Raw genomic sequence first — 27171 nt, 5'->3', positions numbered from 1 at the left:
ACAAAGTATAACCAAGAAAATTTGATTATCCAGGTCATCAATAGAGCTGATTGAGTCATAGGAATGAAGAGACATACCTTGTTTGTATAGACAGGGCTGCATATGCTTAGAGCAGGGGTGTCAAACTCAAGCTCTGCAGGCTGGATCTAGCCCACAATGTGGTCAGATCCAGCCCACGTGGCCATCCTGGAAACGGTAAGGAGCCTGTCTGCATCACTTTGGCCAAGCCCATTCCAGCATGCACACGTGTGCATGCGTGCAGGAAGTGGAAAGCGCACATGCATACAGGCCCGGCCCACACCATCCCGGCATACACACGTGCACCCACCTCCTCCTCTGTACACATGTGCCTGCCTGTATGCAGGTGCGCCCTCCACCTCCTGCATGCATGCACGTCTGCTGGGATGGGATGGGCCAAAGGGATACGGACTGGCCCCTTACCGTTTCCAGGATGGCTGTGCTTACCAGCATTTCAAGTGTGTGTAAGCGGGGGGAGGTGCCCAGCAGCAGTTGGCCGCCCCGACCACACCACTCCTCCCCTCCAGCCCCGGAGGGCAACTGCAATGCTGATCTGGCCCTCAATGAAATCAAGTTTGACACTCCTGGCTAAGAGCAAATAATTGGGAAATGTGTAGTTCCCTTATAAAAATCTGTAAATGTATACCTTTCAAAGAAAGTGCGAAGAAGATATGTTACAAAACATGTTAATTATATATTTACTTACAGTATTTTTACCTGATATTTCATCTGAAAATTTAAAAAAAAATAGTCACATACAGACAACCAGTAACACCAAATCAATCTGCGCCTGCAGGGTATCTAAAAATACAGCTACTCATGTGCTCCCTTTCTCATTCTCTCTTCCTTTTTCTCTTTCCTCCCCAGTATTGTGCTCCCCCCCACCCCCGGCCCATGAGAAGGGATGATAAAAAGCACCATAAGGCAGGGGTCCCCAACCCGGTCCGCGGACCGGTACCGGCCGCGAACAAGCCTTACCGGCGCTGGTTGCTGGCGCCGCCATCTTTTGTAAAAAGCAATTTTTCGTCAAAAGATGGCGGCGCAGCGCTGGTGAGCTTTTCCGGTAGAAAGCCATTTCTACCGAAAAGCTCACCAGGCTAGCGCCGCATTTTTGACGAAATCACTTCCGTGACGCCACCGGAAGTGATTTTTCGCAAAAGATGGCGCCCAGCTGACGGAACCGGCGCGCGCAGCTGACGCGGAACCGGGCCGCGGCGTCGAAAAGGTTGGGGATCCTGCCATAAGGCATTAGTTCTTGATGTTACGAGGTTCTTCCAATGGTTAACATTTGAAAAAGATGGGTTTCTCTGACCTAAGCCAGTAAAGCAGACTCTACTTCTGATCTCTCCTTTTGGAAATATAATAGATATATTATTATAGTCTAAGAGTCTTCATACAATATAGATATAATGTTGTGGAAAGAATTACAACAACTACTGAATTTTTTATTCATTGTAATGTATAACAAACATATATGTGCACACATATGCACAAACCCTTTTGCACATTATGTACACACAGGCATACACTACACACAGATGCACATATTCAGAATGATATTTTGTAGAACTGTTTCAGAGCTGAGGAAGTACCATTGTCTGCATTCAACTGGTACAGTATATAAAGTAATATCCCCTTATGCTTAAGATTGCTTGATACAATAATAGCATAATGGAGTCTTTTGGTTTCAGCAGAAGGGCGTTTCTTTTGGTTTGTGCTAGTGCTGGATACATGAGGAATGGTGCTGAGGAACGCCATCGTTAAATTTAATTTAGACCCCCCCTCATTTTCTCTGTTAAACATTTCCTCTGTCCTTGACCTAGGTTGTTTTTAATAATATCAAAGAAGGTCATGCTGTGTGCACGTGTCAGGATTAATTGTAATTGAACACTGTCATTCCTGAATTTCCTTACCCCCCTAGGACAGGAAGTCAGAAAGACTGTATTTAACATCCCAATTAGCTACCCTGCGGCTGAGACTGGCATGATTTTCTGATGGTGCTGCTAGTGATAGTGTAAGACAAAGAAAGAAAAAAAAATTACTGATCTCCAAGCTGGTAAAATGAGGTTGATGGGCCTATCTTACACCTAAGGATGCATTTTGATTCAGTCTTCTCTACTTGAAAAATATTAAAATAAAGTGCATGTAACCAGCTTTTAAGATACAGATGAATTTAGGTAACAATGATGATTAATTTTAAAAAATCAGTAAATACACTGAATTAATTCTTGGAACAACTGAAATGCTAGGCAAAATGAAATCTGTATGTGTAAAAGGAATGGGAGGAAATGGGAAATTGCAATTAGAAATGGCAACATGAAGTAATTCGAATTTAAATTTTCAATCTGGGTTTCAATTATATCGCTAATGAAATATAATCTAACTGTATCTCCAACTAAAATTTTATCTAGTGAGAAAAAATGATGCAATTGATATAGTTTAGTGGACTTTTTTCAAAAAAATAATATACAATGCACATTTAGGCATGATGATGAACATTTAAACATTTTGCTAGTGTATATCTAGTGCATTTCGCCATTTGAAAGGATACATTTTATTTAACATTTAACTTTGAGATTAAATTTCAGGCAGTAGCATTAAAAATGATTGGAACCAAAGTAGAATCTGTTCCAAAGTAGATAAAGGAGCTTCTACTTGTAAATGTAGTTTGTACAAAAATGAAAGATAGATATCATGCAGTAATAGTTTAAACGTATGTATTTCTTACATGATTTAATTTTAGTCTTTGATCACCGAACCGGTTGTTATACTGGCAGCATCCCACCTCTGGTTGTGGGGAGAATGGTTGGAGAAGCAATTACAGAGTGACCTAGACATAGATGATATAGACTTCTTTCCATTTAGATTCGGGCCTGGGCCTGGGACATAAATGGTGTTGGTTAATCTATTTATCTGCCTACCTGCCTGCCTATATATCCATATATCATCTATCTGCCTATCTGTATCTGAATGTTACGGCCACCCACTCACTCATAGTGACTCTGAGCAGCTTACAAAAACAAAAATCCAATATGCAAACAGTAAAAATAATAACCCTCCACACCCAGGCCCTTTGGTAAAACCAGATCTGAAAGAGTGTCAAAGTAAGGGTCAATCTAATCTCTGAGGGGCTGATGTTCCAAAGAGAGAGAGAGAGAGAGAGAGAGAGAGAGAGCCACCATGAAGAAGGCACAGTGTGATTTATGAAAATTAACAGACAGCCTTGACAGCTCTGTAAATTCCTATAACTCCTTACTATGGTATATCTGGCTGAATAACAAGTATTTGAGAGAGTCAAAATCATATCATCCTCAAATAGTTTCAAAAGATATGTCTTACCTCCTATTTTCATTCCACAATGTAATTATTAGATCTAAATCCTGTTGCCAGTGTTTTTATAGCTTGGTTGAATAGTAAAAGTGATAAGGGGCAATCTGCTTGGTAGATTGAAATTCTGCTTGAAATTGTGATGGGATCTGAATCATAACTGTTAAGTCTTACTTGGACTTTAATTGATCCATAAATATTTTCAATAGTCTTATGAAAACTAGCCCAAATTTGAATTAAAATTAATATTTGTTTTAAAAAAATACATTTCCAGAAAATCAAAAGCTTTACATATATCCAAAGAGTACATGGCTAGGGAAGATTTATTAATATTAAATTGCATAATATTTAATAATTTTCTAATGAGGTAATCACTTTTAGTTGATTAGTTAATCATTTGATTGATAGTCTGTATTAAGAAGTGAAATGGACCTACAAGATGCCTGGGAATCTTTGCCCAACTTAGGAATCAAAGTAATCTTAGACTGTTTCCAACACGGTTAAAGGATCCCCTTGGTGCAACATACTCCATAAAAATAAAAATTCAAGTATTAAAATGTGTTTCAATTCTTTATAAAATTCCCCTGACAATCCATTAGGGCCAGGATATTTTCCATTTTGAATAGCATCAAAAACCTCAAAAATTTCTGAAATGGACATAAAAGATTCTATGTAGTCAATGTCTTCTAGAATCAGTTCCAATAATGTTACTGTATTTAGAAATTGATTAATTGTTATTGGTAATGTTTGGAAGCTGATTCATGGCAGCTGGGCTACTTTTTTTTTTGGTTTGAAATGTTTTTTCTGCTTATCCAAGAAGATTCAAACCAAAAAATGAAAAGTCCCATTGCCATGACTCAATTTCCAGTAAACACTACCTGGCTTATTGAGAAATGTTGATCTATTGGTGATAGGTTATTTGAAGAATATAATTGTTGGCGGGGGGGAGTTTAAATTGTTCACATATCTTTGGTTTTGGTCACAATTGACTGTTGCTATTTTTAATTGCAGGAATGTTTTCCTTATCTTTTCCAGTTTGCTTGCCAGTATTCTATATTTTTTGTTATCATGTTCATAATATCTTTATTTAACAAGAATATTTTGGGAAGATATTTTATCTGTCTCCAAATCATCTAGATACCTCCTTTTATTTACCAGCTGTTTATAAATACTATGTGATTCAGGTGTATTTTAGTTTGCTAATAAATTTATTAAAACTTGAGATGACCAAAAAAAAAACATGGTACATTTATTCCAATTGTTGTTCAGCTTGCTCTAGAATTAGAATTAGAATTCTTTTTGATTGGCCAAGTATGATTGTAAGGTGTGTCCTTGACTGGACACACTTGTAAGGTGTGTAGACTAAATTATAAGGTAATGAGCTTTTAAGAATTCGTTTTGTGGTTTCAGTTGCACCTTGAATAAATTTGGATATGTTGTCAATGGCGTTATCTAGAATAAATTCTAAAAACTTCTTTCATACATTGCTTGTGTGAAATTGTTATTGTGTTCTTTTATTTCATGAAGATCTGTTGGGGATAGGAGGGACAAGTTTAACCACAAAACTGAATATTTTCCATCATAATATTGTTGAAACTTCCATTATAAAAAGAATGCTATATGCCAGCCGAGCTGGTTGTTAATATATATTTTAAATAGGGTATCCCCAATATACCTTTAATTTTAACCTTTCTTGTGATAACTGTGGATATTTTAATTGTTGGTTTAATTTACTATGGATTTTAATCATATGAGTCACTATTATAAGCTGTTAGAAGTCCCTGACAGATTTGGCAGTATGGAAATAGAATGGATATATGAAATAGATAAATATTTATGTAACCCTTAAGCACAATTATTTAGCAGAACCTTACTGTCCAGTCTGCGTTTATTATTTGTTTATTTATTATCCCAATTTGTATGTCTGCCCATTTTAAGTTCATGACTGGCTACCAATAATTAAAACAACATAAAAACCATAAAAACAAAGAAACAACACTAGCCCTATTCACAGCTGGAGTTAAAAACAAATTTACAATAACAGATCAACAACCATTGTACAAGCTCAGCCACATCTCCAGATTGCCAGCCTCAATAACAGAAATATGTTTTTAAGGCCTTATGAAAAGCTCAAAGGGGTTGGAGCCAATTTAATCTCTGGGGCAATAATGTTCCAAAGAGCAGGTGCTGTGTCAGGAAAGGCTCTCCATGATAAACAGGATCTGGAGTTGGCATCTTCTTCATATCTGAAACCAGGAAGAATAATGCCGGATATGTGAACAATTAATTACATTAACTTGACATTCCTGTCTTTTTGGCACTGAATTTCCAAATGCCTATTTTCTTCTTTTAATTATAAGCATTTTATGTTTATATAATATTAATTTATAATCAATGTCATTGAAAGCTTAAGTATTTTATTACTTTCCCTATCTTCAATGATATGTAAGTATCAGGCAGCATCATTCTAAAAGAAAGGCAGTATAATACATGTATTTGGTAAATGAAGAGTAAATAATCAGCTGATTCTAATATTTTTAAGAGGTTCCATAAGGGCATGCATACCAAAAAATAAGCAAATGAATAATTCAGATTAAAAAAAAACAACCAATGGTGATGAAGAAAATACAAAAAGAATAACACCAAAGCAAAGAACACCACACACACATGCTGAAGTATAGAAAATAAAGGCCTTAAACAACAAATTATATTTTGACCACATGGAATAATGTTGCTCAGACTTTCTACACCATCAGTAAAAGTCCAGCTTGTTAAATATTCAATGCGCCTCATTATTATTCATGTACATTGTACACAGAGTGGAGTCTGACATCAGACTCCACTCATTGGTCCAGCCACAGGAAGGAATGATAAAGTACCATTAGTGGCTGAAATGTTGGACAGTGTTGGCTATAAAAGCCAGTGCCTGTTGCGGCTCGCCGCTTTTTGTTCCTGAACTTTAAATAAAGACTTTCTTGCAACCTACGGTCCTGCCTCTTCCTTCTGCGTGCCCATCTTACACTGGCAACGAAGGCGGAATACTGAAGTAGACAAAGGACCTCGTGGCACCCTGGCCATTTTCATCTGACCATTGGAACCCAACCGTTTCCAGCACTACCAGCTATCACGATGGCCTATTGACCAATGTCCATTCCGTTCAACCCAACAAAGGAGAAATGGTCATCCTACATGGGAAGATTCAAACTGAACTTGGAATTAAATGGACTGCAAGCAGCCTCTGATGCAAAGAAGAGGGTTGTCTTCTTGACATACTGCAACTCTGAACTGTATGAGCTGGCAGAAGCCCTCGTTACAGACTAACTGGAAAAGGTCTTCTGGGACGAACTGCAATGGGCCCTGAAGGGACATTTTGATCCAACCCTTTCATACCTGGAAAACCAGCACAACTTCTACATACGGAGCCAACGAGAAGGGGAGAGCATAAATGATTTTGTGGCTGCCCTAAGGAGACTGTCCAAAAACTGTAAGTTTAGCAATGCTGAAGACATGATCCACGACCGGCTGGTCCTAAGTTTGAGGGACTTGACTCTACAGAAAAGGCTGCTGGCCAGAGAGGAGGTCTCTTTCAAAGAAGCCCTGGAGGAAGCCCATGCCACCGAAACCTCCGACAGCTCGGTGGCCCGGATTAAAGGAAACAGGAAGGTGCACACAACCCAGGCCAAACGGCGGAGCTACCAGGACACATCTGGCTTGGAGAGCAGTGAGGAAGACAAGGAAGATGTCCACCGCATGAGACCCAGCAACAAGGACCGCGACAAGGAGCCAAGCCATGCAGAGGCTGCAGAGGAAGTCACCCTTGGTCTACTTGCTGCTTCAAAGAAATTATCTGCCGGTGGTGTGAGAGAAAGGGCCACATCACAGAGGTTTGTAGGGCTAGCCAGCCAACAAACCGACAAACCCGGAAGGCCTATTCACCCCCCAGGCAATACGATCATCTGAAGAGTGGCCAGAAGCACCTGGGCATGAAATTCAAAAATAAAGATGGTGCCCGGAAAGAAGGAACCCACTACACTATCGTGGGGTATGCCCAGATGCAGATGAGACACACCAATGCCTACAAGATGAATAAGATCATGACCCAAGTAAAGATCAACAGAACCCTATGCAGGGTGGAGGTGGATTCCAAGTCATACATATCAATGATTTCCTGGGCAGCCCTGAAGAAGTTCAACCCAGCATAATGTGAAATAAACTGCAGCTGCAAAGAATCATCCTTAAAGATTACAAAGGCTGCAGAATCCCAGTACTGGGAAGGAAAACCTGTTGCATCGAATACAGACAATTCAAAGGACATTTGCCAGTAACTATTGTGGACCAGGACCTGCCAAGCCTCTTGGTAAGAGAATGGGTCCCATCCCTACAGATAAGCCTCACTGGAATCCAATCAACCATGACAGCCCTGCTGACCCGAGGAGACGACCTCGATGCTTTAGAGAGGGAATTCTGTGAAGTCTTCAGCAATGAATTGGGCAAGTACAGGGTGACCCCAATAACATTTAATCTAGACCCCAATAAAGCCCCTGTCCGACTGAAGTTCCAGAGAGTCCCATTTGCTCTGCGGCGCAAGGTTGAAGAGCAGTTAGTCAAACTGGTTGCTCAGGGGGTCCTCAAGCCAGTCGACCATGCAAGGTAGGAAACACCTATAGTGACCTCAGTCAAGCCAGATGGGTCAGTCAGGATCTGTGTTGACTATAAGAGTACCTTGAATCTCGTGCTGCAGCAGAGCGCATATCCGGTGCCAGTAGTTCAGCACCTTTTGCATTCCCTGGGGCGGGGAAAGATTTTTGCAAAATTGGACTTGGCCCAGGCATATCAACAGCTGCCTGTAGACAAAACTACTGTGGAAGCCCAAACAATTGTGACACACAGGGGCATATTTAAGTGTAATCAGCTTCAATTTGGGGTCAGCGAAGCCCATGGCCTATTCCAGAGCATTATGGAAAGGCTGCTACATAATATCCCAGGGGTCATCCCATATTTTGACGACGTAATTATTTCTGCTGAAAATAGGACACAACTGCTGCAATGAGTGAGAGTTTTGTTAGAGCACTTCTAGGAAGCAGGGCTGAAGCTAAAGAAAGATAAATGCCACATTGCAATACCCCAAGTGGAGTTCCTGGGGTTTTTAATGGATGGGTCGGGCATCCGGCTCACAAGCGGAAACTCAAAGCAATTAAAGAAGCCCCAAAGCTGCAGAATAAAATGGAACTACGAGCATTTTTGGGTCTGCTTAATTTTTACAATATATTTCTGCTGCAGAAAGCAACAATTGTGGAGCCACTCCACAGACTGCTTGATAAAAAGATGATCTGAACTTGGGGCCTCATGAAGATGCAGCATTCAGCAAGATAAAGGACATTTTATCATTGGAGACTGTGCTCATATAGTATAGTGAAACACTGCTGCTATCTTTAACCTGCGATGCGTCCCCGTATGGTATTGTTAAAGTGTTGAGCCACAAAATGCCCAATGGGAGGGAAGGCCCAGTAGCATACTACTCAACAACATTATCAAAAGTGGAATGAAACTATAGCCAAATTGATAAGGAAGCCCTAACTGCCGGAGCTGAAGTGAAACGTTTCCATGAGTACCTCTACGGCAGACCTTTTGAGCTGATAACTGACCACAAGCCATTACTGGGCATCCTTTCATGAGACAGACCCACACCTAACATCCTGTCGCCAAGAATGCTAGGATGGATGGTCTTTCTGGCAGCGTACAGTTACCAGCTGCTCCACAAACCCGGAAAAGAAATAACACATGCAGATGCCCACAGCAGATGCCCCCTGCCAGATCTTGTCAAAGACCTGGCATCTTCTACTTTCGAGAGTCTTGAACCCGGCCTACTAACATCTGCTGAAATCGCGAGACTCACGGCGAAAAAGTGAACCTTGGTGCGGGTTTTGAATTGGGTGTGTAGGGGATGGCTGGTCTCGACTGAAGGGGACGAATTTGCACCATTTAAACACAGACAAATGGAGCTATAGGCACTGAAGGGGTGTTTGTTGTGGGGGGAGAGGGTGATTATACCCCAACAGTTAAGGAAAAGGATTTTCGAACTGCTACACGAGGGTCATCCGGGCATAGTGTGGATGAAGGCTCTAGCCAGAAGCTACATATGGTGGCTGAGATTGGACAAAGACATTGAAACCTGGTTCGCCACATGCCTGCCTTGCTAAGCACTCCCCCTCAAGTGGGAAAAGCCCTCGGCCCCATGGGCACAGGTACATGTCAATTTCACGGGGCCTTGCCAAGGGCATACCTTCCTGTTAGTGGTCAACGCCTATTTCTAAATGGCTAGAGGTGGTACCAATGAAGTCTATTACAACAGATGCCACCATAAGGGCATTAAGAAAGTTGTTTGCCACTCATGGGCTACCTGATGTGCTGGTGTTGGATAACAGACCTCAGTTCACAGCACACCAATTCAAGGGGTTCCTTGCTAATTTGGGGATCTGCCATGCCTTGTCAGCGCCGGCTCACCTGGCAACAAATGGGCAAGTGGAGAGAATGGTACGAACAACCAAAGAAATACTAAAGAAAATGGGACCCGAGGACTGGCAAGATAGAAAAAATGCTGCTGATACAATACATTACACCCAGCGCAGCAACTCACAGAAGCCCAGCAGAAATGCTGATGGGCAGAAAACTAAGATCATCTCAAGACAGGGTCCACCCGAATTACAATAGTGACACCCCACTAGACTCCACTGGGAAGTGTAGGATTTTCACACCAAGGGACCAGGTATACGCTCACAATTACACGGAAGGGGCTACTTGGGTCCCGGCAAAAATTATAGAAAGCACCAGACCCAGATCATACAGAGTAGAGGTGGAAGGAGGGAAAACATGGAACCGGCACATAGACCAGTTACAGGGCCGAATAACCCAACCACCAAAAGAAACCGAAAACAAAAACAAAACACAACCAGCCCTAGCTAAGACTAGAGAACAAGAACCACTACAAAGAGCTCTAATTCTAAACTCAAACCAGAGTAGAATAGCGGTGGACTTATCTTTGGAAGAAGGAGTCCAGCTCAACATAGCCGCCACGCCTCTGGGAACCTTCGAGGCGGTTCCAAGGACAAAGTCTTGAGCAGCGGCAGCCCCGTCCACACAGACCACGGCCTCAGGAACGAATGAGACATACAGGCCCAGTCACACCAATCAAAGCCCCGCCTACTTGCGCGACTGTCTGCCAAACAGTTTGTGTTTGGTTAACCTAATTAAGAGGGGAGGGGTATTAAATATTCAACGACACCTCATTAATATTCATGTATGTTGTACGCAGAGTGGAGTCTGACGTCAGACTCAACTCATTCGTCCAGCCACAGGTGGGAATAATAAAGCACCATCAGTGGCTCGCCGCTTTTTGTTCCTGAACCTTAAATAAAGGATTTTCCTGCAACCTACGGTCCTGCCTCTTCTGCGTGCCCATTTTACACAACTCATATGCAAAAAGTAAATATATGTCTTCCATCCAGGATGGTTTAGAATCTTTCCAGCAAAGTAAATCAGTTAGTAGTAACCCATACTTTGTACATCTAAACTTCTTCATATTTTAATGATGTCTTGGATCTTACCAATCTGTTTAAAATACTTTGCAAATGGGGATTCTTTTAAGAATATAAATTAACGTGTGGCATAAAGTTGGATAGAAACTTGAATCTGCTGATTTATGCTAGACAGCTTTAATTATAGAAAAAAATATTTTTGGGAATTTTTGAACCCTAATTTAGAGGCCAATAATATACACTGCTCAAAAAAATAAAGGGAACACTTAAACAACACAGTGTAACTCCAAGTCAATCACACTTCTGTGAAATCAAACTGTCCACTTAGGTAGCAACACTGATTGACAATCAATTTCACATGCTGTTGTGCAAATGGAATAGACAACAGGTGGAAAGCATAAGCAGTTAGCAAGACATCCCCAATAAAGGAGTGGTTCTGCAGGTGGTGACCACAGACCACTTCTCAGTTCCTATGCTTTCTGGCTGATGGTTTGGTCACTTTTGAATGCTGGCGGTGCTTTCACTCTAGTGGTAGCATGAGACGGAGTCTAAAACCCACACAAGTGGCTCAGGTAGTGCAGCTCATCCAGGATGGCACATCAATGCGAGCTGTGGCAAGAAGGTTTGCTGTGTCTGTCAGAGTAGTGTCCAGAGCATGGAGGCGCTACCAGGAGACAGGCCAGTACATCAGGAGATGTGGAGGAGGCTGTAGGAGGGCAACAACCCAGCATCAGGACCGCTACCTCTGCCTTTGTACAAGGAGGGACAGGAGGAGCACTGCCAGAGCCCTGCAAAATGACCTCCAGCAGGCCACAAATGTGCATGTGGCTGCTCAAACGGTCAGAAACAGACTCCATGAGGGTGGTATGAGGGCCCGACTTACAGCCCAACACCGTGCAGGATGTTTGGCATTTGCCAGAGAACACCAAGATTGGCACATTCGCCACTGGCACCCTGTGCTCTTCACAGATGAAAGCAGGTTCACACTGAGCACATGTGACAGACGTGACAGGGTCTGGAGACGCCATGGAGAATGTTCTGCTGCCTGCAACATCCTCCAACATGACTGGTTTGGCAGTGGGTCAGTAATGATGTGGGGTGGCATTTCTTTAGGGGGCCGCACAGCCCTCCATGTGCTCGCCAGAAGTAGCCTGACTGCGAATTGGTACCGAGATGAGATCCACAGACCTCTTGTGAGACCATATGCTGGTGCGGTTGGCCCTGGGTTCCTCCTAATACATTACAATGCTAGACCTTATGTGGCTGGAGTGTGTCAGCAGTTCCTGCAAGACGAAGGCATTGATGCTATGGACTGGCCCGCCCGTTCCCCAGACCTGAATCCAATTGAGCATATCTGGGATATCATGTCTCGCTCCATCCACCAACGCCACGTTGCACCACAGACTGTCCAGGAGTTGGTGGATGCTTTAGTCCAGGTGTGGGAGGAGATCCCTCAGGAGACCATCCGCCATCTCATCAGGAGCATGCCCAGGCATTGTAGGGAGGTCATACAGGCACGTGGAGGCCACATACACTACTGAGCCTCATTTTGACTTGTTTTAAGGACATGACATCAAAGTTGGATCAGCCTGTAGTGTTTTTTTCCACTTTAATTTTGAGTGTAACTCCAAATCCAGACCTCCATGGGTTGCTAAATTTGATTTCCATTGATAATTTTTGTGTGATTTTGTTGTCAGCACATTCAACTATGTAATGAACAAAATATTTAATAAGAATATTTCATTCATTCAGATCTAGGATGACCTATTTTTGTGTTCCCTTTATTTTTTTGAGGAGTGTACTATGCTTTTTCTCATTCCCAGTACTCTTGTTTTCTCAATTAAAAAATAAAAGATGAAAATATCAGATTGATTAAGATACATTTTAGTAGACATAAAAGCATTCTACAATTCCCATGGCAGTTGTCTTGCATAATTGTTTAAAGAATTGCTAACCTTTTTAATTTAGACATTTCAGTTTTTTTATTCTTTTTTATGTAAGTGATACTTTTGACTATGAAATGTATTAATATACTTAAATTAAGAGACATCTGCCAAAATATTCCTGAAAATCTTGTTTTATCTGCTTTATTTTTTAAAAATGTGTCTTTTAATAAACATGTATTTATTTATTTTCTTTAAAACAATCAAGAGAAAGTATAGATTGGAGATTGTAATTTATGACTTATATTTTCATGACATACATCATTTGAAATTCTGCTACAATCGATTAAGTCCAAACTTGATTAATATCTCTAGACATTATTATTTGATTGAATCAAGTTTGGTTGATTGAACCAAACTGTGAAAAATTTAAAGCCATCTCTACCAGAACCATACTTGCGATAGAACCATAACCTCTTTAGCAGCTAAACATAGCAAGTGGGCAGGAAGGAATGGAAACATTTGGTCTGATGGAAAAGTTGATAAGCACATATAAACTGAGAAGCATAAAATAGATTGGGGGAAAAATGAAACAAAGCAATCCTATTTTGCTTCAGAACCAGGAAGAAGCTATATAAGTTTCTCTGTAACTTCCCATTCTTGTGACTGTCTGAGTTGATAGGAAAAGAAAATAATGCCAGAGTTTTTGTTTTGGAAGGAGCAGATAAATCTTTTGTAGCTGGCTCCTTAGAAATACTTCACAGTTCCATAGCTTTTAGCCCAAATTTATTTGATTAAAAGCATAGCTGGTATGCTTACTTTTATTATAGAAGCATAAAATAATAACCTAGCATCAATGCATCAGTACCAGTTCAATAATGTTACAGGAGCATGGCTCTATCTCTATATTAAGGTAGATATAAACTCATTCCAGAATCATCAAATGTGTATTTGATTAGAAGCAATGCTCTATCTGCCTATGTCAGCACAAGGAATTGCAAAGCTAGACTGATGTATAAGTAAATATATTTCATTTGCACACCATATTAAGATATACTTTATCAATAAACCAGCCCTCTGTTGGTGAGAAGTGGCTCTGATTTTGCCATTCATTTGTTCAACTGTAAAGCTGTAGACAGTTTTATCTTTTGTTAGTGTGTTGTTCAGAGCAGGGATGCTGCTTTCCTCTTGTAACAAATCATAGTTTTCCTCCATCTTTTGGTTTATTTCAAATGGAAGAAACCAGAATATTTTCATGGTAGGCTAACTTAGAAATATTTGTTTATGTAATGTACCTATAGGCATAATCTGTGTTTATTCACTACTATGCTTCTTCACTTATAAGCTACAATATTGTTATCTCTATTGCATGTCGAGCTTGTTGAAAGCAATCAGAAATGTCATTATGTGAAAAATATAGTAGACTGCTGATTGGAATTTGCTGTAATGACTGTGTAATATCTACTACATACCTGAAAGACTAGTTCCACCCTGCCCAAATAAATTATACTTAAAATGGAAGTGGTTTTATATTTGCTGAGAATGTTGTGAATGGATTCACAGTTTTCTGTCTAATCTCTGTGGGTGAGTGAAGGGATGACTTTACTTTGGATGAATTTTATGCTAATGCCACTGGCTTCCAGTCTGTTTGCTTGAGTTTGGGAAGCTATTTTGAGCTTTTCGTGAGATGGAATGTACATATCGAAAGGGAGTGGGGGAGGGGGCATCTCTGCAATAGTACCATGGTTTCCAGGGAGGAGGCAGCACATTTCAGGGAGAGAGAGACTCAAAATAAGAGAGTGTGCAGTCCCAAATTGGATGGGGGAGGGAGGAAAAGGTTCAGGGATGCCACACCCTAGAATCTCCAGGATACATTTATTAGGTTGTACGTTGTAGCTTTAACCTGGCAAGATTCTGTCTATTAAATGTAAGCAAATAACAATCTGGATTCAATTGGATTTAACTGTGTCGTCTGTGTCATAACTCCCCTGATATCTAAAGGAGTCTCTGTGCCCACACATTTTGTTCTCCAAAAGAGATTTACATTTTCATTCAAATGCAAAACATTTTTTTACTAGTGCTAATTTTTGGAATAATTTTCCTTGAGAAATTCAGCATATATTTCATAAGCTTAGAATTCCAGGTAAATATTTCTTTATTCAGAGAGACTTTTCAATAATATATCTTTATATTTTTGTTGCGATATCTGTTATGTCTTCCTGTTGGTACTACTTTTTTAACTAAACTTAAACATTATCTATAACATCTTTAAAAAGGAATTGGGCCCAGAATTTATGTTGCTAAATGAGAAATTTGTTAAATGAATTTTGTCCCATTTTATGACTTTTCTTGCCACATTGTTAAGTGGATCACAGCAGTTATTAAATTAGTAACATGGTTGTTAAGTAAATCTGGGTTCCCCATTGACTTTACTGGTCAGAAAGTTGCAAAAGATGACCTGGGGAAACTGCAACTATCTTAAATATGAACCAATTCTAAAGCATTTATACTTAAATTGGAAGTGATTTTATATTGTTACCAAGGAGGATGCTGCAATGGTCACAAGTGTGAAAAAAGATCATAAGTTGCTGTTTTCAATGCCTATGTAACTTCAAATGGTCACTAAATGAATTGTAAGTCAAGGACTATCTGAAGTACAGGTTCAGTAAATAAATAAGAAAGATGTTGATTGCTAACTGAGAATGTATGTACCTTACATTATATTCTCAGTAAATTAATACTATAAATAACATAGTTCATCATCACATATATATTTGTTTTGTTGAACACTTTCTGCATACAAAGTAATGCACTTGTGAAAATTCTACACATGCTGTGAAGTTACAGTATTTATTGTTTATTTATTTATTAAATTACTTTGTTGCCTATCTCACCATGGGACTACTTTAGGATTACAACAAAAAGGAAGAAATTAAAAAGTGTAAAATCAAAGAAAGTAGACTATTTTAACATTATTTTTATCTATGTATTTTAATTGGTCTTTTAACCTACTGATGAATTCAGAAGAAAAAGAATGATGACAATATATTTAGGAGTTTCTGTTCTTCCCTGAAGGGTTATAGCATTTTTTCTCTTCAGCTCTGAATGTATTTGCTTCATGGGCTCACATGTATATTGTGCATAATCCTTTAGATACAGTTGCCAGCTGTCTGGTAGAGATAATGGAGGATGGAGCTTGGAGCTTTAAAGAATGGTACCAAAAAATAGAGAAAGGAAAAAAATATTTGCATAATCTTTCTAGAGTTACCTAGATTTCTTGAAAGCAGCTTAACATACTTGGAATAATCTATTTGAAAAATAGCAGGGGGGCAGGTTATTTCTTTGTTCTCCTAATGATATGCAAATTCATTATGATTGTCTCTGATCAATATCTGCAGGGTTTATTTATTCCAGGTACTATGCATGTAGTTTTTTTAAAAAAAGGTCCAAACGATTTATGCAATAAAGCCAAACTATATCATTGAATAGTAGGATGAACTCTCTCTTCAACAGTCAAATAATTGAAATAATAGCACTAGAGTGATTGAGATTCAAAACATGGTTTATCTGAATATATTTACCAAAGGAGTGTATTTTTTTTCCTGAGTCCTTTCCTTTCAGGCAGTTGACTTGGATTGGACCATGATTTGGAATACATTTGCATTTATGACAATCATATTTTTAAATTTCTGATTGGCAGAAAATAGGAGTTATTCCTTCTGAGTAAAGATCTCATCATGGATCTGGGTGTGAAAATTAGATGACAATTATATACAGAGGTCACTGGGTATAAAAATCAGAGCTCATCATGGAAATAAAATTTAACTCTTATTTATAGTGTGTCTGATGCTTAGTTGTACAAGGCATGTGTACTTTATATAAAAGAGCATTTATATAAACTAAGCATTCACACAACATTATCTGTGTATGTTTGTGCAAGGGTGGGATGCTAGGAAGATTGATCCTTTGATTACAAAGCAATGGTAGAAAGATTCTTCCTTTTAAAAGGGAGAAAATTGAAAAGGCTTTATGTTTTAGGGTTCTTTTTTTAGTTTTAAGGGAGAGAATTCCAATTGAAATGAATTAAATAAGATACATGCTGGCAAAACCTTTAATACTTGGCTTAAATTTCCTTTGCATTGCACTTTTAAAGATTTTATTTGATCATCTATGGAATTAAATCTGACTCTGGTAAAAAGGCTGATGAAATTTTGTCCATTTTCTTAGCTCTAGTATCTTGCATCTTAAAAAGATGTTAGCATTGGAACAAAAAAAATGTTTGTTTTGCTACAGCTTTACTATTGATGAATGTTCTCTCTTTTCATCTGACTTCAAGAAGAAAACATGAATTAAACATTAATTGAACTGTATTGAGTGCCAAGTGAAAAAATCTTATTGTAGATGCTAGATGGTGCACATAGCTTCAGGGGAAAGTGCTGTTTCCTCATTGATTATTTCAGTCAGAAAATACACTTGTTGACAGAATGCTGTACTGATGTGATAATATTTATTCCTCTAAAACTTCTAGAATGTGAAATGACACATTATCCAATGTTGCATCTGTCTATATGAGATGTAAATAGCATACTTGTTCTTGTTTCATACCAATAATAATTTACCAAATCTATATTAGTCTTCTTCATACTGCAAAGAGTAATATTTTAATGATTTGTAGATATAAGGTGAGTATTAAGTGTTTGGTTTTTCTTTTCCAGTAATGAGCAGCTGGATGTTTCTGACAGGGTTGTAAGCAATGTATAAGGGCATCTTGTTTTTCCCATGCATATACACTGCTCAAAAAAATAAAGGGAACACAAAAATAAGACATCCTAGATCTGAATGAATGAAATATTCTTATTAGATACTTTGTTCATTACATAGTTGAATGTGCTGACAACAAAATCACACAAAAATTATCAATGGAAATCAAATTTAGCAACCCATGGAGGTCTGGATTTAGAGTTACACTCAAAATTAAAGTGGAAAAAAACACTACAGGCTGATCCAACTTTGATGTCATGTCCTTAAAACAAGTCAAAATGAGGCTCAGTAGTGTGTGTGGCCTCCACGTGCCTGTATGACCTCCCTACAACGCCTGGGCATGCTCCTGATGAGGTGACGGATGGTCTCCTGAGGGATCTCCTCCCACATCTGGACTAAAGCATCCACCAACCCCTGGACATTCTGTGGTGCAACGTGGCATTGGTGGATGGAGTGAGACATGATATCCCAGATATGCTCAATTGGATTCAGGTCTGGGGAACGGGCGGGCCAGTCCATAGCATCAATGCTTTCATCTTGCAGGAACTGCTGACACACTCCAGCCACATGAGGTCTAACATTGTCTTGCATTAGGAGGAACCCAGGGCCAACCACACCAGCATATGGTCTCACAAGGGGTCTGAGGATCTCATCTCGGTACCAATTCGCAGTCAGGCTACCTCTGGCGAGCACATGGAGGGCTGTGCGGCCTCCTAAAGAAATGCCACCCCAAACCATTACTGACCCACTGCCAAACCGGTCATGCTGGAGGATGTTGCAGGCAGCAGAACATTCTCCACGGCGTCTCCAGACCCTGTCATGTCTGTCACATGTGCTCAGTGTGAACCTGCTTTCATCTGTGAAGAGCACAGGGCGCCAGTGGCAAATTTGCCAATCTTGGTGTTCTCTGGCAAATGCCAAACGTCCTGCACGGTCTTCGGCTGTAAGCACAACCCCCACCTGTGGATGTCGGGCCCTCATACCACCCTCATGGAGTCTGTTTCTGACCGTTTGAGCAGCCACATGCACATTTGTGGCCCGCTGGAGGTCATTTTGCAGGGCTCTGGCAGTGCTCCTCCTGTCCCTCCTTGCACAAAGGCAGAGGTAGCGGTCCTGATGCTGGGTTGTTGCCCTCCTACGGCCTCCTCCACGTCTCCTGATGTACTGGCCTGTCTCCTGTGTAGCGCCTCCATGCTCTGGACACTACTCTGACAGACACAGCAAACCTTCTTGCCACAGCTCGCATTGATGTGCCATCCTGGATGAGCTGCACTACCTGAGCCACTTGTGTGGGTTGTAGACTCCGTCTCATGCTACCACTAGAGTGAAAGCACCGCCAGCATTCAAAAGTGACCAAACTATCAGCCAGAAAGCATAGGAACTGAGAAGTGGTCTGTGGTCACCACCTGCAGAAACTTTATTGGGGATGTCTTGCTAACTGCCTATGCTTTCCACCTCTTGTCTATTCCATTTGCACAACAGCATGTGAAATTGATTGTCAATCAGTGTTGCTACCTAAGTGGACAGTTTGATTTCACAGAAGTGTGATTGACTTGGAGTTACACTGTGTTATTTAAGTGTTCCCTTTATTTTATTTTTGAGCAGTGTGTGTGTGTGTGTGTGTGTATGTATGTATGTATATATGTATATGTATATGTATATGTATATGTATATGTATATATATATTACAATGAGTGAGCAATGAGATAAATGAATTTCCTTTGGAAGAACTTTGATAGAGTACAGTTAGCTACTGTGGTAAACAGACATTGATAGTTCAATTACAGAGAGAGGGAGGGAGGGAAGGAGGGAGGAAGAGAGAGAGAATAAGTGAATGACTGAGTGTTTCCTGGTTTTAAAGCAGCAAGATAGAAACTGCTGTAAATTCAAGTCCCACTTGAGTCCCACCTGAGTGATGAAAGCCAACAGAATGAATATAAATGAGGAACTGGCATGAGACCTGACTCAGAGGGATTGTTGCCCTTTCTGAAATATGCCTGACCAGTTTAGAGTTTGACGTGACTGAGACTCCAGGGCAGGGGAGGAGGGATAGCTGTGGTCATCTTGTATCCACCAGGGCGCTGTTCCACAAGTTATCAGTCAGGAGATCCTGTTCTTGAAGTTAGACTCACAGGAGCAGTTTGGATTGTTACTATTGTACCAGTCTCCCTGCTGCATAGCAACTTGTCTGTCTGCTGGAGGAGTGGAGTTCCCCAGACTCATGATTCCAGGAAACTCCAACTTGCCATCCCTGGGGCATACCTCCAAAGCAGCCTGGGAGTTCATGCCCTCCATAATGGCCATGGGCCTCTCCTAGGTTATTCCTAGCCCAATCTGGAACAGTGGCCTCACCTTGAATTAGGCTTTCTTATTAGAGTAGCAGCAATGTGATCTGAGAGAGGACCTTTTTTAGTTCCTGTGTCAAGGTCATATCATGCCCTGGTGACATTAAGGATCCCTTGCACTAACTCCCTCTGCAGGGAGATTGAATTCACACATTTTAAAGTTGCTGAGATTGAGAAACATTGATCTAGATGCCTTAGAAATGAAAGAAAGCAAGGGGTGACAAAGAAATAAAAGAAATAAAACATGTGAAACATTTGTTAATTTCTTCCATGAACTGACACAATTGGCATTTGTTTTGGAGTATTGAATTGTATTTGGTATAATCACCTCCACTTAAATAATAATCAATAATCAATCTGATGATAATTAGAACTGAATGGATAAAATTCTGTAGTGTGTTGGTTTATGCCTATTTTATTACATTGCACATTAATGCATTTATGTCATTTTTCTGCCTATTATATGAATGATATTCTCTTACCTTGATAAATTGGTAAAGTTCATCTTAATGAATCAAAAAAATGGAAAACAATGCATGCTATAAAAAGTTACAATTTTCCCTATTTACATATGTGTATTTGTATATGTATAGTAGATATTCATGCAACATATTTTAAAATCTTACATACAGAGGAGATAATGTGTTATTTGTTAGGTGTTCTAAGGATAGTCCTCCATTTGAAGTTGCATAGCCTAAATATGATTTAAATGTAAAGAATTATAAAAAGAGCTGGGACGGTTGCTGAAGTAGTTTTTCAACATCTAGCTACCAGATTGAGCAAGGACAGTAATATGACATATTGTGCTTTTTTAAAATAACCATAGTTCTTAAAAATTTCACTAATACATTTAGTAGCATGTGGTTTTTATAGGCAAATCTGTGCCCCTTTGTTTTCTTCTTTTTTGACAGCTTTCTTCTTTTGGAGGGTATGTTGTTAAGGTTCCTGTGTTATAAGATAAGATTTTACAAAACCTCTGAAATTAAAATATCTTAGGTAGCAGGACTCTTCAGACTAGCCAGATATACTGCCTCTTTCAACTTAAATGACACCAATGAGCGAAATCCTGAGGTTCAAGTTAACTTTTTTTTAAAGATTAGGATTTGGAATTAACTCCAAAATCTGAAAGTTTACCTATAATAAATGTGCAAGTGTTTTGCAAAGGCAGGGCCAAATGGATCATTGTGCTACCTTATTAAAGGTGCTTGGGAAGTGCCATGTTTAAGAATACAATTTTGTATCATGATGCTTTTTCCTAACTTGAAAGGGCACTGATCCATTCGATTAGGGCTGTCAAATTCCCAGCCCATGTGCTGGATGCATCACACCTAGTTTAATGAAGGGGGAAAAAGTCCTGATACGTCATGTGGTGCTGTCGTGATGACACGAGTTTGACACCGCTGCATTAGACAGTGAAGGATTTTAAAATATTCATGTAAATGTGAACTTTCCAGAAATAGGTACAATGGGGTAGAGGGCTTTTTTAAAAGGCTAGCTTTACTTAGTTCTTTTTCTCCTCTTCCTCCTCATTACAGCACCATAGTTTTTACTGATCTGTCACTTATTAGTCATTGGCCTCCTTTCTGTCCTTTGTGTGTTCTTTTTCCACAGCCAATTTTTTTCAAGACATTTTCCCAACACTGACTGGTACCTCCTTGTCATACTCTGTTGTTTCTGGGTCTTCCTTAATCTTCCATTTAGGTCTTCAAGTCAAAATCACTTTTCATCTCTCCCACCCCACCAGACTTTAATTGATTGTGAAAAAAAATGGACCTATCCAAATATTACTCTTTAAAGTTTTGATTTAAAAACTCGGCATTATAAACATTATGATAAGTGTGGTATATTTGGCATATCTTGATCTATCCTTGTTGCATTGCTTTTCATCCTTCTCTTTCCATTTAAAATCTCTTTTAGACTAGGAGGCAATGTTTCTCCGACTTCATAGTATGGATCATTTTGAAGGACATGTATTTTCTACAGTTGCTGGAGAATCTGGGTGATAATCTGATTGAGAAAATTGGCCAAAAGTAAATGAGGGTGATTCAGAAGAAAAATGAATTACTGTAAAGTTTGTGTTGTGAAGTTGACCTAGAAATTCTATTTGCAGCTGTCTTTAAAAGAATAAATTCAGTAACTTGGTACTCGTGCAGATATACTGAGATACAGCCTCCGGTGTTTATTTGTACAGTTGCCATTGATAGAGGGAACAGCAGATCCTTTCATGGAAACACAGCTGGAGTTCAGAACACTGCTGACTGCCTTTCAGAGAACTGCTAATATATAATGCAAGACTTGTAACAAATTACAGCTTAGAATTTGGATTGAAAGAGAAATAAGCTACAGTGGTAATAATAATATTTTTTGGGAAAAGGTGTTCTATTCTGTGATGGGCAAATAGCAGATTCCCATTCATTTGGTTTGGAGCTAGGCCATTTAATGCAGATGATTTACAGTTAATCCACTGGGTAGATAAAATTTAAAATTTGGCCACATTGCGAATTAAAAAAGGAATATTTCAGATGATATTATCACTGAGAGTATGATACACCAATTTTGTTTTGTTTGCTGCAGGAATCTGAATGAGCTTCTTGTCTGTTATAAATGGTGGAAAGGATCACAGTGGACCATCCCAAACCCAGTTTAAACTCTAGTGGTAGCTAATCTTTTTGGGCTCCTGTGCCAAAAATTATATATCCATTTGCATGCTCACACTCGCATGCCAGCACCCAGAAGGCAATGTGTGCCCCCCAACGTCCCCTACACATGCGCATGCAATCCCACCCGTACCCCGCCGCCCCCTTACCTGCACTGCACCTCAAAGCTGATTTTTGGCCAGCTTGAGGCCTTTTTCAATCTCCCAAAGGCTTGAGGAAGGCTTCCACAGACTTCTACAAGCTTTGTAGGCTGAAATCTAACCCCCGTTTCGTCACTTCCTGTTTTTCCAAAAAAATGATCCTTCTCTGGATTTGTTTCAGTTTATTAAAGTCTTTTATTAATTTGGAATGTGCAGAACTGAACACAATACTCCAAGTGAAACCTGACCAAGGAAAAGTAGAGCTGGATAACTATTTCCTACAGTCCAGATGCTGTGGTCCTTTTGACACACTTCAAGATGTTGTAGGCCTTCTTTCAACTGCATTAGATGCTGGGAAGTGTTGAACTTGTGATCCATTAATATACCCAAATCCTTTTCTTCAGCGTATTTTGTACAGTTTAGTTTTTCTTACCTTACTGTTCATTAAATTCAATTCTATAAGACTATTTATAAGTAAACTGTCACCATGCTTTCGTACAATTTTTTGATTGGAAGCTCATATTTACATTTACATTACATTTTAGGCTGCTATTATATGGTAACAGTCTAGAAATAAGTCTATTGTATAAGTTTTATGCATACAGTAGACTTCTCTGCTACTGTATCGAGAACAATTTGCTAGGTGTCTGAGGAAAATGGCTACTCATTGCTCACCTTTGATTAGTAGGTAGGCTTTATCTAATTACTGTTGCATTGAACCAAAGATATTCACTGAATATTTTAAGTATAGATTTAAATTTTCATTGAAATCATTGTGTTTGATAGATTATGATCCATGATTTGATAATATATTCATATTTTATCAATGAAATACATTTGTGATATAAACTTATGGTATTTATAACACAGACAATGTGTAAGGCAGATATGAAGAAAACAACCTAGGAATTTTAAGGCAGATTAGAAAATCTGTAGGTTTCCAGATGTTTCTAAAACTGAAATTCCACTATTCAAAATATTATCCTGTAGGTACAAAAACCAATTGGGTGATTTTGGGCCAGTCATCTACCCAACCTTTTGTGAGGCAGAAACGACGTCCACGATTTCGATAAGTCAACCTTTATTAACTAATACCTATTAACTGTAACTGTTAACTGTAATATTAACTGTAGCCATGGTAACTGCAATAGCTGCTATATTTGCAAGTCAGCTGACGAGAATGAGCAACAGCTGACGCGGTCTGACAGCTTGCTTTTATACTGCTCGCTGTCAGATGGCTCAGCCAATGAGAATGGACTTCGGTTCCCGCTCAGCCGAATGTAACACCCCTTCCCACCAGTCAGGTGCATGCATAGTCATTCAGATGGGCAGGGCATTGTCTAGTCCAGCTGGACCTATGCAATTCGGCTTGCCCGGTCATCGGAGAACAATCACTTGCAGGGCCGGCAGATGACGATGGAGACATCGCTGGACCCTTCTTGGCTGACTCGAACTCAGATGGAGGAACTTCTAAAGGTAGGTCGTCCTCCCATGGTGGCTCGTTGTCAGTTGTTTCGCGCCTCGGCATGTCGGCCACTCTAAGTTCGCATTGCTGTGCACCAGCTGGCTCGCTGTCAAGACAGGTCCTCTGTGAACTCAGCCCAATGCCCCCATAAATGGTCTACATGTTGGCGCCAAACTCGACTATCCGACAGACTTACTTTTTGTGATTTCGGGCCGGTAACTTCCTCTATTTTCCCCGGCAACCACAATGGATTATCCACAAAATTTCGGACGTAAACCAAACCCCCAACTCGGAAAACTCTAATGCCATTAAAAGAATTTAAGGGAACATTTGGGGCATAACTGGGGTGGAGTCAGTCCATATGGTTCCTCAACTTTCGGCCCATTAATAACTCCACTGGGGAACGATTGGTAACTGTGCTGGGGATAACATGTTACATTAGCAGGTACTTTGCCAATTTAGAATGCCAGTCCTCACCTTCTAATCGCCCCAGCACTTCCTTGGCGGCCCTCACAGCTCTTTCTGCTTGACCATTAGACGCTGGGTAGTAAGGGGTGACAAGGGCGTGCCTTATGCCCCGGCATGCCAAGAATAACTCAAAGTTTGCCGCAGTAAACTGTGGACTGTAATCCAACACTAGGATGTCGGGGAAACCATGGGTTGCAAAAAGGCGATCTAACACCTTGATAATCATCTCTGAGGTGGTAGACTGCATGAGGACCAACTCGACCCACTTCGATTATGAGTCCACAGTGATAAGGAAGGTGCAACCCTGAAACGGCCCAGCCAAGTCAATATGGACCCTGACCGATGGTGACTTAGCAGACTCCCATTCCCCAGAAGTAGCGGCTGGAGGTGCCGCTCTAGACATTTGGCATGTATGACATGCCCTAACCCTTGTGGTGATATCAGAGTCTTTGCCAGGCCACCAAACATAGCTCCGAGCTAAAGCCTTCATGCGGGCTATTCCTGGATGGCCCTCGTGCAAGCTGTTTAAAATCTTAGGTCTCAGTAGATTGGGAACTACTACTCTATCTCCCCACAGTAGGCAGCCATTGGGTGGATAATTCATGCTGCTTAGCTCTGAATGGCATAAATGGGGCATCTACAGCCCCTTCTGGCCACCCCCTCCTCACCCAGTCTAATACCTGTAAGAGAATAAGATCATTAGAGGAGGCTTTCACAACATCTGCGGCCGTAATAGGTAATTGGTGATCGTCAATTAGTAGTATAGATGAGGAAGGGGCAGGGTCTATAATTTTGTCTGGCAAGGGGCAACGGCTCAATACGTCTGCATGGGGTGCTTGCCCACCCTGTATTGCAAGGTATAGGAGTATGCAGCCAAGAATAATGCCCATCGGGTCATCCTAGGAGGAAAAATAGGGGGACTTTGTCGATCGCCGGCCAGGATACCCAGGAGAGGCTTGTGGTCCGTTATTAAATGGAAGTGGCGGCCATAGAGGAATTCATGGAATCATTTAACAGAGGCAACGGCTGCCAAAGCCTCCTTATCAATTTGCGAGTAATTCCTTTCTGTTGCTGACATAGTCCTGGAAAAATAAGCTATTGGGGCTTCCACCCCACTAGGCAATATGTGAGCTACGACAGAACCTATACTATAAGGAAATGCATCACAACATAGGATCAAAGACAATTGGTTATCAAATTGCATCAAGATGCTGTCATAAGAAAGCATCGCTTTGATAGCATCAAAAGAATCCTGTTGTGGTTTGCCCCACAACCATTGAGCTTGAGAGTCTAATAATCTGTGAAGTGGTTCTGCAACAGAAGCCTTGTGCGGAAGGAATGAGGCATAGAAATTTAGGAGACCTAAAAAGGCCTGTAGCTCCTTTTTGTTGCCAGGAACAGGTGCTTCTTTAATGGCTGTAACCTTAGAGTCTGTAGGATGAATCCCTTGAGAATCAATGCAGTAGCCCAGGAAGTCCACTTGGGAAACACCAAATTTGCATTTGTCCCTTTTTAATTTGAGTCCTGAGGTCTGGAAGCAAGTGAGGACTTGTCTAAGGCATTGCAGGAAGTCTTGCTTGTGTTGTGCCGAAATGATGACGTTGTCAAAGTATGGTATAATGCCAGGGATACCCTGCAGCAATCGCTCTATAAGGCATTGGAATATGCCAGGAGCCACAGATACCCCAAACTGCAAGTGTTTACATTTAAACGCACCCTTGTGTGTTACAATGATTTGGGCCAAAGCAGTTTTTCAGTGACAGGCAGCTGTTGATATGCTTGGGCTATGTCAAGCTTAGCAAATATGGTGCCCTTTCCCATTGAATGGAGATGTTGAATTACAGGCACAGGGTATGCGTTAGTGGGCAAGGCCTTATTTAATGTGCTCTTGTAGCCTGCGCATAATCTGATAGAGCCATCATGTTTAAGAGGGGTCACTATAGGGGTTTCCCATAGTGGATAATCCACAGGCTCCAGGACCCCTTGGGACATCAATTTATCTATTTCTGCATCCACTTTTGGTTTTAATGCAAAAGGGACACGTCGGGCTTCAATCTGATAGGAGATACTGCTGGGTCTAATGCAAAAGAAATTGAGGTGCCTACATAATGGCCTAACTGGTCGTCGAAAATGTCCTTAAATTCAGCTAACAATGTCTCAGTATCTTGGTTTTGAGGGCAATGTATACCTGTCACTTTAAGCCCTAAAGCGTCAAAGCAGTCCAACCCCATTAAACTAGGTAATGTGCCTTCTCCAATAGTAAAGGGTAACCGTCCCTTGAAATCTTGAAATTTAATTGCAAACTTGCCTGTTCCTATGACTGGTATGTTACACCCTTGTTAATCTTTGAGAGACAGATTGCAAGGTTGAAGCCGTTTCTTTGAGATGGTCGGAATCAGTCTCTTCAGGGTGCCCCAGGACAGTATGGACAGAGATGAACCAGTGTCAATCTCCATTGGACAGTCTTTACCTTCCAACGAGATGGTTACATGAAGTTTATTAATGTGCAGCTGTTGTGAAAAATTGTTGAGAGAGTCAGTGGAAGATTCTCTAGTCACAGTAAAACATTCAT

The 27171-nt window shown here is 40.4% G+C and overlaps 1 protein-coding gene across 1 annotated transcript in view; it reads left to right on the top strand.

Annotated features, from left to right (window-relative positions):
• Positions 1-24082: 24082 nt before the first annotated feature.
• The window catches only part of LOC148130482 (lebercilin-like protein), a 6819-nt gene continuing 3730 nt past the window's right edge, over positions 24083-27171 (top strand). The window contains exon 1 of the mRNA XM_087967534.1: positions 24083-24142. Coding sequence (XP_087823660.1) covers positions 24083-24142 — 60 coding nt within the window. The remainder of the gene's footprint in view (positions 24143-27171) is intronic.

The sequence above is a fragment of the Notechis scutatus genome, chromosome 5 (genome assembly GCF_049901735.1).
Source record: "Notechis scutatus isolate UNSWTSFEM ecotype Mainland chromosome 5, rNotScu1.2, whole genome shotgun sequence".
NCBI classification, from domain to species: domain Eukaryota; kingdom Metazoa; phylum Chordata; class Lepidosauria; order Squamata; family Elapidae; genus Notechis; species Notechis scutatus.
Note: the sequence above shows the minus strand (reverse complement) of the source record. Positions and strands in the feature narration are given on the sequence as shown.